The sequence below is a fragment of the Penicillium arizonense genome (genome assembly GCF_001773325.1).
Source record: "Penicillium arizonense strain CBS 141311 chromosome Unknown PENARI_contig013, whole genome shotgun sequence".
In the NCBI taxonomy this organism is placed as follows: domain Eukaryota; kingdom Fungi; phylum Ascomycota; class Eurotiomycetes; order Eurotiales; family Aspergillaceae; genus Penicillium; species Penicillium arizonense.
In genome coordinates, this window is record NW_019173290.1 from 384,340 (window position 1) to 397,051 (window position 12,712).

At 49.0% G+C, this 12,712-nt stretch overlaps 3 protein-coding genes across 3 annotated transcripts; all 3 read left to right on the forward strand.

Annotated features, from left to right (window-relative positions):
- Positions 1–265: 265 nt before the first annotated feature.
- On the forward strand, positions 266–1,696 carry PENARI_c013G07033 (glycosyltransferase family 31 protein; the record flags this gene model as incomplete). The annotated part of the gene is made up of 1 exon (XM_022633259.1): positions 266–1,696. One exon carries the CDS (start codon positions 266–268, stop codon positions 1,694–1,696), a length of 1,431 nt encoding a protein of 476 aa, XP_022486776.1.
- Positions 1,697–6,131: 4,435 nt separating this feature from the next.
- PENARI_c013G10892 (putative C2H2 finger domain protein) lies at positions 6,132–7,551 on the forward strand (the record flags this gene model as incomplete). The annotated part of the gene is made up of 3 exons (XM_022633350.1): positions 6,132–6,540; positions 6,588–6,727; positions 6,781–7,551. The coding sequence occupies 3 exons, from the start codon at positions 6,132–6,134 to the stop codon at positions 7,549–7,551; spliced, it is 1,320 nt and encodes a 439-aa protein (XP_022486949.1).
- Positions 7,552–10,098: 2,547 nt separating this feature from the next.
- Positions 10,099–11,268, forward strand: PENARI_c013G05499 (uncharacterized protein; the record flags this gene model as incomplete). Its single annotated transcript, XM_022633220.1, has 2 exons — positions 10,099–10,213; positions 10,304–11,268. The coding sequence occupies 2 exons, from the start codon at positions 10,099–10,101 to the stop codon at positions 11,266–11,268; spliced, it is 1,080 nt and encodes a 359-aa protein (XP_022487037.1).
- Between the last annotated feature and the right edge of the window lie 1,444 nt (positions 11,269–12,712).

Sequence of the window (12,712 nt, forward strand, 5' to 3'; positions counted from 1 at the left end):
GACTTCCACCACGAAGCGGCCAGCGGCCTGCACGTCATGATCATCCTCTGGCCCCTTGAGAAAATTGGCCGCCATTAACCATGGAACTATGATCGTCCCTGGTTTTCCCGTCTCTTCTCTCTTTCTTCCTTTTCCTTCACCTTCATTGCTTCTGGCAACTCCTTCACCCTCGCCTGCGACCGTGGGCCCTTAGTTGTGCTCTAGATCTCTCTTGTATCCGCAATGCGATAGGAGCTGACACACCCACACGGTCTAATCATACAAGATGCTTGTCAACGCGCGAGACGAAGCTTTCCCGGGGGCGTCATGGGCGTGGAAGAAGATTCTGCGATTTGGCGTCGCATTCCTAGTCGTCCTAGGGTTCGTCGCCATGCTATGGCCTTCGGTTGAGACACCCGTCTTGCCCATGACAACCGTCTCCAATATCACAATCTCGTCCGACGTCAAGTGCGAAATCGATACCGATCTGCTCTCTCGACTGGATGTGCTCAAACTCGCCCAGTATACTCGCCGAGAAATTGTGGTGGACATTACGGATGAGCATCTGCCCATGACACAGAGACTCGATGCGCCATTCTTGATCGCAAAGGGCGGAGAGGGCGCGCAGGATGGATGCTCAATTCCTGCTCCAATGGAGGTGAAGGTTCCTAGACCTCCGAAGTTGACCATTGCATCCCATATCGATTTTGGAGTCGCCACCAGTGTGGGCAGATTGAACGATTCCCTGAACGCTTTCCAGCATTGGGCTGGATACACTCGAACTCGCATCTTTGCCCTGCTCGAACCCGATGAGACAGGAGGCGAGGCTATCCGCGAGGTTAAGACCAAGGCTGACGCCATGGGCATCAATCTCATCATCACTGAGTCAGAAGATGACTACCTCCGCCGATACTTTGCCCTGATCCCTCTGCTAGAGGAGAACGCCCGCGAGTCCACCCGGTGGGGCTGCATCATCGACGACGATACCTTCTTCCTATCCATGCCTAAGCTCGTAGACGCCTTGGCTAAATACGACCACACCACACCCATGTATATCGGCGGTCTGTCAGAGTCTATCCCGCAGATTGCGACATTTGGAATGATCGGGTTCGGAGGCGCAGGCGTCTTCCTATCACGACCTCTCATGACCCAACTCGCCGGAGTATATGACGAATGTTCCCAAATGGACTTCACAGGTGATCGCCGCATCGCCATGTGTGTCTACACTTACACCCAGACCCGTCTGACCGTGGACCACCGTCTGCGCCAGCTAGACCTGATGCACGACGCATCGGGATTCTTCGAGTCCGGCCGCGAACCACCTCTCACAGTGCACCACTGGAAGTCCTGGTTCCATGCGGACATGCCGAAACTCGCCGTGGTCGCGGAGCTCTGCGGCGACAGTTGTCTGCTCCGCCAATGGCACTTCGGCGACGGCTGGATCCTAACAAACGGTTTCTCGGTCATCAAATACCACTACGATCCCGAGGCCGGCGATCTCGCCATGGAGCAAACCTGGGACTCGCATAACGGTGCCAGCGACGAAGCCTACCTGCACGAACTGGGTCCTCTACGCCGCAAAGACGATGACAAGAAGAGCTACCAGCTACAAGATGCCGTCATTGAGGACCAGCATGTCACGCAATGGTACATCATGCGCGATCCGAAGTATGGCGATGAAATCTTGGAGCTGTCATGGCGCGCGAGAGGTAAATAAATATGTTTGGTTTGGTTCTTTTGCCTCATACTGCCGGCAGCTTGCTCGTCGCTTGCAGTTTGTTGTTTGGAATGCTCGGGGCTCGCTTGGCTTGAGCAGGCTCTCTCATTTTCATGTATCTGGGCCCAGGTGGTCCCGCCAGACATGTGGCGCTTGATAAAGGACTCATTTTGCATGGAGTTTTGTTGTTTATAGACCGGAGATACACTTTATGTCTTCTCTGTATAATGAATGCCCTGGGATGAGGCAATAATGCGTCATGGTACTTTGGATTAGACTCAAGTTGACTGTTAAGATTAATTATGTTGCTTGTTTTACAAGTTTGTGCTTCGGTGTTATATGTCGAAGACTTCTGTATTATACTCCGTAGTGACCATGGCTCTTTTCTTATGTAGGACATGTTCATTCTATTTCTGTCTAGTGAATCCCTTGTCATGGTTCCCAGAGGACTAGTATATGATGAAGCATCTCTGCACGAGATAGCTGATATCATGGAACGCAAGTCCCCCACATACCCAGTAATGGCGATTCAAGGAACCATGCTCAAAACAGGGTTAAGACGGGCTTAAGGAACCCATCTCTGCGAATACTCAATAGAGCTTAGGTATTAGGCTGGAAAGACTATACAGCAACTGGCATTTTCAGTCTACCACTCGGCAATAAATGATAGCTACAAAGCGCGAGTGATTTGATCCGTCCAGTACAAGTTGTTATAATATGCTTTCATAGCCATTAAGATACTATAGATTCACAGATAGACTGGAAAGGAGAGAAAGGGGATATTTACGTCTCTTTCACGATCAACACCAGTAACCCTCGAGGTTCCACAACACATGGCTCATGGCTCAGGAGGTCTACAGGACCAAGAAGGCATCACCACCTCCCTCCCCTATACACATCCAAGACACGGCACGGGGGACAACAGTAATAGCACATCCTATCCAACTATTTCGGATCAGCACAGCATATAGCTTCACCGTGACATCACCTTGGCCATCGCTTTTCCCGCAGGCAAACCGTTGCCCCGACTAGCCTCAACTCGTAAGCATACGGAAGTCGGAAAGAGTAGAAACGCCGAATCATCCGCCCACACACCGGCCGAAAGCAAAAGTCACCCCGCTCCTCCCGACTACTATAGATCCACCAAAGACTACCGTATTCAAGCCCCTCCCCTGTGTGACCAGTCCCTGATTCGTAATGTGTACTCAGTCAAGCCCCAGCGGAGATCCTATGGAACCCCTGAAGATCGATCGGCGTTGGGCGTCGATCGAGATGGACGTGATATACGGGATTTGCGATGTGGAGTTGGGCAGTTGCGGCCGGTGCAAGTGCAAGACTGGAGTAAAAGTGTGTTACAGATCCTAGGGAAGATGAGCAGGTGTACATGTGTACAGTTGAACAGATGAACAAAGAAATGGGTTCTGCCTGGAAGGCTAGAACATTGTTGCCCAATTTTGGGTTTGTTGGGCGTTTCTTCTGTAGAGGATCTAGAAGACAGGAGAGTGAGAGGATAGGAGAGAAAGGAAGGTGTGTATAGGATTGTTTCACATGGACTGTATACACCACATCCTATGGTAACCTTCCTCTTGGCTGAGCCACTCTAGTGGAGCAAGTACATTGTAGGTGCATTAGCTCAAACCTAAGCGGAAGGATAGGGGATTGTCAGGGCGATCGTGTGTATTTGTCGCAGAAGCCGGAGACGAAGCTAGTATTGCTAATTACTGTACACTGGTGTGAAGACTTAGGCACATCAGTGGGCCAGTGCATTTTTCCCCAGGAGAATCGTGACATCAGAGCAGAAAAATGGGTCAAGTCATACCGTGAATTTTGTGATGTTTGTTTACACGTGCCTAGAGCAGTAAACACATCCTGAAAAAGATGAGTGTATATTTAACGGTTCAAAGAACATATAGTAGGTACCTAGGTATATAGTACGTGTACCAATTTGTCAGAAACCAAGCCACCCTTTAAGCCCAAACAGACATGCTAGGGGTGTTCTACTAATAGAAAATTGGAGACTAGTGTGAGACATGATATCGCAAGACACGTCTCAGCCACAACCATGTGGAAATAGTCTCGTGTCGAGCGTCCAATATGCGGCCTGACCCGCGTTAGCTTCTTACTTCCCCTACACAAAACCAAGAAAATTAAATATTATCCAAATCACCAAGCTGGTCATTGGCCACACGCCACATCTGAGACGCAAGGCTTTTATGACTTATTCTTTTTTACTATTACCGTTTCGGTATACGGGATCCTCGTAGGAGATAATCTCCGCCAGCCCCCGCAGGACCGGTTTTCGAGAAAACTAGCAGATGCAGGTGTCGTCACTTTCGTCAGGGTCGCCAGGGGTGTTGGTGTATGCACATGTATGGAGTTAGTATATGGTTACAGTAGGGGCAAAAAAGTCGATCACGACAATGGAGAGCAATAAGGAGTATAATAATAGCGATAATGAGTAACTGGTGCCCAACCCCCCTTTTTTGTTGCAGCCATACAGTATTTTAACTCAGGTTGGGCATATATCAGGTTTGTTATTATCTCAATGTGAAGATTCATAAACAGTATACTGCACACTAGTATACTGTAGACTTGATCCATAAGATGCGCTCGTAAGGCTCCGCACCGTTCAGGAAGAGGGCCGGGCAAAAATGGCACTCCACGGCTTCGGTGATTTCCTTCTGGAAGCCTGCTAGAAGGTAAGGAGAAGGCTTGGCAGAGCCGTGCCGTGGTGGAGACTGGAGAGGCTGATGCCGGAGTCTTGTAGCGTCCCCGGGAAAAGGGGCGTGTAATTACCGCAGAGGTCCTACAATAGCATAGAGGGAAATTGTCTGTGTGCCACTGGGTGTGGATGCATTGGAAGCCTTCTAGAAGGACTGCAAATTTCCATTTTAGCGTTCGACCGGGCTAACAATAGTTGGGTCAAACTATCGAGATAGTCTATGTTTGGGTATAAGTTACTTGGTTTTTGCACCATGTCCAGTTTGTGTCCTTGTGTGTCCTTCTATGGCAGTTCAATGCCACTGTCTTTTCTCTTTCTAATCTTTTCTTTTTGTTATCTTCATTCGCAAAAGTCGGCAGTGGAAAATCCACTGTTCTATTGTTTTGCATCTCTTAGCTTCAGGGGTGGCTCGAGTATTTCCCCCTTTCGCTAGAATCCACTATTTTAGCCTCACTTCGTCATAGTCAACTGTTTACTAGAAGGTTTAGGGGAAGAAAATCTGATTCAGATCGTCATCGATCCACTGTAACAGGAACGGGGAGAAGCGCACGTTGTGGAGCCAGTGCTGACGGGGGGCCTTCTGGTGCCAATTTTCCTTCTAGCGGGCTTCGCTGGGGCAGACTAGGAGGACTAGACTATTGCCCAAAAGGGATATACACGGATTGGGCATCAGCGTTGTGATGTATAGAATGTTGAACAGAGAACATGGGATATAGATATAAACACATAGAGAATCTGACAAGGATAGGGATATCATATTTGAAATCGAATACACATAGAATAATACAGAATAAATGTATGCAAATAGCACCTACCACACCTAAATAATACCAGGCCCCCCTTTCTATTTTTCTACTTTTTATCTTCCTTTAATCTCCCAACTTCATTCCTACTTCTTCCCGACCTTCCCCCCCACACCTACTGCACCTTGATTCTCTCTTTTCTCTCTCTCACTCTATCGGTTAATTTCAAAGGTATGTTCCCTTTCCTGCGATATGACGTCTTTCGTCTTTCCTGCCTCTTTGTGTTGGATATACACAACATCCCGGTTATTTGACGCCTCTCCGCATTCTGTGAATAATATTATATCGCGCACAGCAAGAACTGCATGGCAAAATCGAGCTGACACTGGAATTTGGACGCTAATAATCTTTGTTTCCAATAGAAAATACATTGACGATACTACACCTATATCTTCCCGTTCCCACACCGATCACGCGTTCCGTCTCCAGCCGGCTACTGTTTTCAATCTCACCCCTCGCGAGAAAATCATCCCCGCAGACAAGCTTCAAGCTCCAACCCACCGGGCCCTGATCGTCTATCGCGTTTGATAGATCTACTGTGAAAAGAATCCAGATCTCTCGGAGAACGTGTAATCCCGACGCAGGGTGAGTTCTCTTGCCTCGCCTTCCCACGCGCGCAGACCTTACGGTGTCCTCACCGAGCTCGATTCCCCGGTTTATGTCAGGTTTTATGAGGGGTTTCCGACTCTAACCATACTATTAGTATCTTTGACAGAGCTTGCGACTTGTGACGAATCCAAACCCAGAAATCCGAGCCTCGAATCACCGATCCCTACGCGCGCAGGATCATTATCAAGAACAAGAGAATTCCGCGGAAAAACCAGCTTGCTTCCAGCCTATAGGCCTGCTGAAGGACGTCTTCGAAAGCAGTCCTTGACTACGGTCACTTGGCGACTTCCTGGGTCGGGTCATGGACTTCACGACCATCCTGAACAGGAAAAACTCCGCCGCTGCAGCAGCCGCCGCTGAAGCGCAGCTACAACAACAGTACTTTCAGCAGAGTGCACAGTTGCACGGAGCATCGCCCACGATGAAGAGCGAGTCTGGTGGCTCGGACAACCCTGTCAACGCATACCCTCCCCACGGTCCCCCACCCATGCAAATGGACGCTGGGCTTGCCGACTCCTTCTACTACGCACAGCCCACGGGCTCCACTCCACGAAACATGGCCTATGCTCCTGCAGGATACGCTGGCGAACCACAGATGCAGCAGGAACCTGTTCCTCAAGGGAGGTCGGGCATTGATCCGCCACCTAAGACCTTTCATTGCTCGACTTGTAACAAGGGATTCGCGCGGCGCAGCGACCTTGCACGTCATGGTATGTATCTTCGAATCAATCCAATCACGGCTGCTAACATCTCACAGAGCGTATCCATACCGGAGTCAGACCCCACGCTTGCGATTGGCCTGGGTGTGGGAAGCAGTTCATCCAGCGCTCCGCGTTGACAGTGCATTCCCGTGTGCACACTGGAGAGAAGCCGCATATGTGCGAGCGTTGTGGCAAGGTGTGTATCATCAATTATAGTGTTATTGACTGTTGAAACTAACAAGTATGCAGCCTTTCAGTGACTCGTCCTCATTGGCAAGACATCGTCGAATTCACTCCGGAAAGCGCCCCTATAAATGCCCGTACGCCAACTGTCAGAAGACATTCACGCGCCGTACGACATTGACTCGACACCAAAATCACCACACCGGTACGATTGAAGAGGCCGCCGCTGAGACCGAGGCCCAATTGCGCCAAAACAAGGACCGTGGTCGACCCGGCGAAGGGATGTTCTCCGAGCATGGCTCAATCCACTCTACACCTTCCCCTGCGCAGCACCCATCTATGTCACCAGGTGGCGAACTTCCTCCTCTGAACATGCACCGCTCCGCTGGCGACTATTACATGGGCACCGGTCCCATCCCGCCTCATGTGCGCGGCGATTTCCCCCAAGCCAGCCCCCGGGCTTCCCCAACTGCGACATCTCCCTCGCTCTCCAGCTACGGTAGTGCGCCTCATGCTCGGCCATCCATGACCTCGCATCCTTATGCTCCGCCTCAGCCTCTGGAGCCGCCTGCCAACAGCGACCACCGGCCCAACAGTGTCAGCGGGAGTCCCCACATGACCAGTTTAGGCTGGGCATCTCCCTCGCATGGCAGCATGCCCTCCCCAGGCTCAGCCAACGACTTCACCTACCCCGAGCCGAGCGGCCCGGCATACCCCACCTCCATGCCGCCGCACATGTACTTCCCCAACTCTACCATCCGCCGTCCTACCAGCACCGAGCCTGAGAACTACGAAATGAAGCCTCGAGGCGACCACTCATGGTCCACAGCTGTATGATGCACACAAAGCAAATGCGCTGAACACAGCTGAAGTTCATACCCCATTTTTCCTTTGTTTTGTTACTTCATTGCATAAGCCCTTGATTCCCACGAGAGCCTTACAATCTCGAATTTCATTTATTTCCTTTGTTTGTCCTTTTGTGTTCATGCATTTTCTTATCCGTTTGTACTTATATTGATATTGATGGGAATCCAGCACAACTGGAAGGAGTCGGGACTATCTGATCGTGTTTCCAGAATCTGGGATTTATTGCGCTTTTTCACATTGTTGTTTCAGGTTGTCAGTTGTCATCCTCTACCCGCTTACTGCCCTTGCAAACTCTTTTTATGTTTTCCTTTGTCGATTGCTGGCGCGTGGATGGCATTGCTTACTGGGACACGATCAGATGAGGAACTGGGACTGGGACTGGAACTGGAACTGCATCCGTGGGATAGATAGAGAAGCGTGGGATTAGGGATTTTCATCTTCTTGGGTACCAATGGATGGGTTCGGAATGGGAAAGGGGTTGGTTTTGCTTTGTTATGCTGGCTCCTGATGCGAGTGTCTTTGTCTGGTCGGGATTTGGTCATGGGTTATTTATCTTTGTGTTCTTGCTTTTGTCTGTCTTTTTGCTACGTTATTGTGCTTTATACATCTAATTATTGTTCGCTATGCTTTTTCCTGTGCATTTTCTCTTTTCGTCGTTTTTGCTCTGGTTTTTCCGTCTGCTTTGCTGCGCGACAAATACCATTTTCAAATGAGGTCGTCTTCCACCAGCGATCCCTTTATGTATGATAGATCAAGATTAATAGACTGGTGGCGTCATATTTCCTCTACCGAGGACTGAAGTATATTCTGTACGTATCCCAAAATAGTGATCGGTCTTCTGGAACAAGACCAGAGTGTGTAGTAACTCGTCCATGGATGGATATATATCGAGCGATCCGTTACACAAAAGCCAACGGGGAAAAGGAGACAAAGAGACAAAGAAATACCCGAAGTCCCTATACCAAAAAACAATCAGTCTGTGTGGACTGATGCTCGCTTCCTAGAGAGTTGCTGTGCATATATGTCTGTTACACAAGGCAACCTTCTGTCCCGAGGTTGCATCTCCAGCGTCGTTGTGTCTCAAGGCGAGTGGAGTAGCGGCATCAAAACACACGTAAAATCTCGCCATGGTATTTCATGTATAGTAGGGCTAGACTAGGTAGAGCCCACGGCGTCATTGTTGTACTAAGACAAGGCTTGAATTTATCTACAGTAGGCGCGATACGGCCTGGCAGTAGTGTCCGAGATGTATTTTGACGTAACCGTATGAATTGATAGTTGATCTCTATTCGGACTCAAGCTCCAATCCTGGCTTCTGTAGTTGTGAGTGTCGATTTTGAGATCGGTTGGCTGGGATAAGCTGCAGGGTACCTTTATATCTGCCTAGCGTGTAAGACAAGCTGAGCAGCAAATCTGGAGACCGAAGAGAAATACAAGGAAACAAATAAATGCGCAGAACGTATTGTTTCTTGACGTTACAAACAAATATGTCCGAGACTGATTCATGTGTGCCTGAGGCAGAAGTATCAAACTTGCCCTAAGTGCGCCGCGACGACATGAGACTGCGCTATAGAAGCATATAGCAGGCTAATCAGATAAGTCACTCAGCCATCTGATACTAATAAAATGGTATTTTACAAACAAGAATCAATTAGTACTTTTTGACTCCAGTAATGGAGCATACATGATTGTCCGTTGGTTGGCTCTTCGGGAAACTATAGGTAAAACTCCCAAGATTTTAACACACTGAGAACCATTCGCTAACGAACACCTTCTTACGCATCTATACGCGACATCTTGTTTGATCTATTAACATCCTCTCCGCCCTCCGCTATGGGTGTCATCCAGCTCCAGGAATATGCCTATCCTCTTCCGGCAACCAGTCCCCTGCTGCCTGCCCTGTCAAAGGGCAATTGAGACATAATGGGCGCGTGATAAATAGCAATGCAGTGAATGGCACTCTTGACGCGATGAGGTCCTGGAAGGTTCGAATCTCGTGCTCCTTTTGTTTTCCCCATCCTCTTTCTCTTCTCTTCTCTTCTTCACCCACCCTTCCACTTCACGATCCAGATCAACTGTTTTGCAACGCTTGACACATCTTTCTCAAGTCTTGCTTGCCTATTTTCGTCTATTCTGGTCTCACCCTCTGGGGCAGGTTTGCCGCTCTAATCCCCAAGCCTCAAGCATCTTCATACCATCTCTGCCTCTGTCTCTGTTCCCGTCATTCATCCTCCACCACTTTGCTATCGTCCTCCATTGGGCAGATCACATTGTGTTTCATCATACACTGTACCCTCCATTGCACCGTGCCTATTCATTACACTGTGCCTGGCCACTACATTGTGCCTCGCCATTACACTGTGTCTCTCCATTGCTTTGATCCTATATCATTGCTCTGGCATCTCCATTGATCTTATCTCATCCAATGTCGTTTAGAATCTGTTGCTCTTGATCCATCTTTGTACTGGTCTCTCTATGCTCTGATCCGATCGTCTCATACTTGCCATCTTCAAGACAATGGCGTCAATTCGGCAGGCACAGTTTACCTCATTGAATGGGGAGGCCCTCACTGATTCAACTCCAGTTTGCTGGGCTGGCGACGTCCTCACAGGGGTTGTGAACGTTGCAAATGGTTCGAAGTTGAGCACGGCCATCAAGCTTCAAGGCAAGTCTACACTTGCATCATTCTTTCTGCGCAGCTACTAACTATTCTTTCCTACAGGCAGAATCCGCACCTCTATCAGTAAAGTCAGACACCTACCTTTGTTGTCCGACATCGAGCATCTTCTTGTTAATCTCGATGCCGATACCATCGAAATCACCCGAGCAGCACAGAAGAACCCTGCCATTTTCCCCGACCGAGAATTTCGATTCTCTGTGCAAGTACCTGATGCATGCGGAGTAGAAAGATGCATGCACTTCACAGATGACTCCAGTCCCCAGCAAAAATTGGTGCTGCACCACCAAATGCCACCAAGCACAGTTAGCGAGAGCGAGTCGGGAAGCAAGGATGAGGCTGCGGACCTTGTGAGGATCACCTACTGTGTCCTCATCACAATCTGGCAAGATGGGCACATCAAGACCCACAAAATCCTCCCAATTCTCATCAAGCCAAAGCTCCAGCTGCTCTCCTTCCCAACGAGTGAGCAGAGTGGCGGCGAGATCTACGTGGAGAAGGAGTGGAACGACCTCGGCTCCCTTCGCGTGGAGGTATACTGCCCCGACAACTGCCATCTGGCGTGGCCTCCCAAGGCTAAAAACGTCCCCATCAACCTGGTTGTGAAGCTTTGCTTCAACCCAATCCACCCGGCGTGGGGGCTGCCCCCAATGAGCGAAATGAGCACCAAGCTCATCGCAGAGACGGCCTTCCAAAGGGCAGAGCCCAGGGAGGGCAAAAAATGGACCAAGTCACAGGTCCTAAGCGCCACCACCTTCTCGGTTGGCACTGTTTCCTGGGTGTGGTCCTCCCAGTCTTTGACTGGAGGATTTGAGTACGTTGCCTGGGTGCCCGTGCCTCTCCAATTGCCCCTCGGGGAGAATATGCTGACTTCGTTCAAGTCATGCATTGCTGGACGTGAGTTTGCCGCTCACGTCGGCTTCGTCTTCGGCCTCGGTGCGGGCAAAGATGTTGATGTGGTGGTGCCCATCAGCATCGAGCCTTGCATCGAGGTCACCACGGCCCACTGAGGGGCCAATGATTTTTTTGAGAGGAGGGGCGGTGGTCCCTTTACGTATTAATTCGAGGATGTTGTGAAAGTACTGTAAGATTCTTGTGAGACGAATGTAAGAGTTATGTGAATGGCAATTGTCAGAAAACACGCCCGCCTCTGATTAAAAGCGTAGGGGAAGAGGTATAAGAGCCTAAAGTGACTTGGTTCTGATCTCAAGTAAGTGAAAAATAAGTCTAGTTAGACTCAAATCTTCTGATATTTAACATCCCAATCTAATGCTTGACTGAGTGAAAGGGTGCTAAGTTGTATCCTCGCAACTGATTGTATATGCGTAAGAATAGCCTTCAAAAATTATTGATCGAGAAGTTCATAGACCATACATAGCTACACTATCTAGGAATAGACTATGCACCAAAGTGAGAAGCCCTAAGAGCGAGACGTGCACACTAGTCTCTAGCAGAATAGGGTACACGAGAAACCACAACAACAAGAACATGGCAACCTGCTAGTACCAGCCAATTTAACTTAAAGTGCACAGTAGAGGACGGATGCTTTGATAATCTTGCGTAGGATAGTGACATCCATTGGATATAAATTTGGAAGCTATCTACTAAAGAGACCTTCCAGACCTTCCACGTTCAGATCCCAATAACAAAACCAATGAAGTCTGAGAGATGCTCCTTCTTGAAGCCATCCAGCCTAATTGTGTCTTTCATCCCAGAGGTCTGCCGCGTCCGTACCAAAGGCAACCCGAATCTGAGCAAATGAGAAATCCTGGAGTGTTTGAGGCTCGGGGTTTGGGTCCGAGATTGGAAGACTGTCTGGATGATTTTGAGAGAATAGAAACAGCTTTCCGAAGAGCTTAGCGAGGTGAGCTCCACGGCTGGTATCCAACCTGGAAAGTGCGATGTCATTTGCGAAAGGAGCCATACCCATAAATAAAGTTCTACCAAATTACTAGCGTGATGACAATATTTGAAGGCTCTTTCTTGATATTTATCCTTCAAGCTACATGAGACAATATCAAAGCTTGGTAATACTGTCATCTTGAACGCGGCGATGAAGATTCATTAATGTAGCAAGGGGACTTAGAGGATGAGGATATCCAAACCCGTCAATATCAATAGCAACGTTATCTGGCTGATGTTCACTGGCTCCACCGGCTAAACAAATCGTAGTCAACGACTTATTCACAGCCGGTGCCCAAGTCAGAAAGACAAGCAGCCCAAGAATGCGACTTTGGGCCAGATAAAACAATTGTACTTAGAAGAGGAGATCTCGCCGTGTATTAATGTGTGATCGTGATGCGCAGCCAGACACTCGTGCAATTTCTATTCTTAAGGAACACGCAACGAGCGAAATTATACCTATTTAGGCCCCAGTCAGACTCAACCCGAGGGGTATTATACGTGCAAACAAGGCTTGTATCAAAGAATCGACGTCGGCATTCGCCTAAGTCG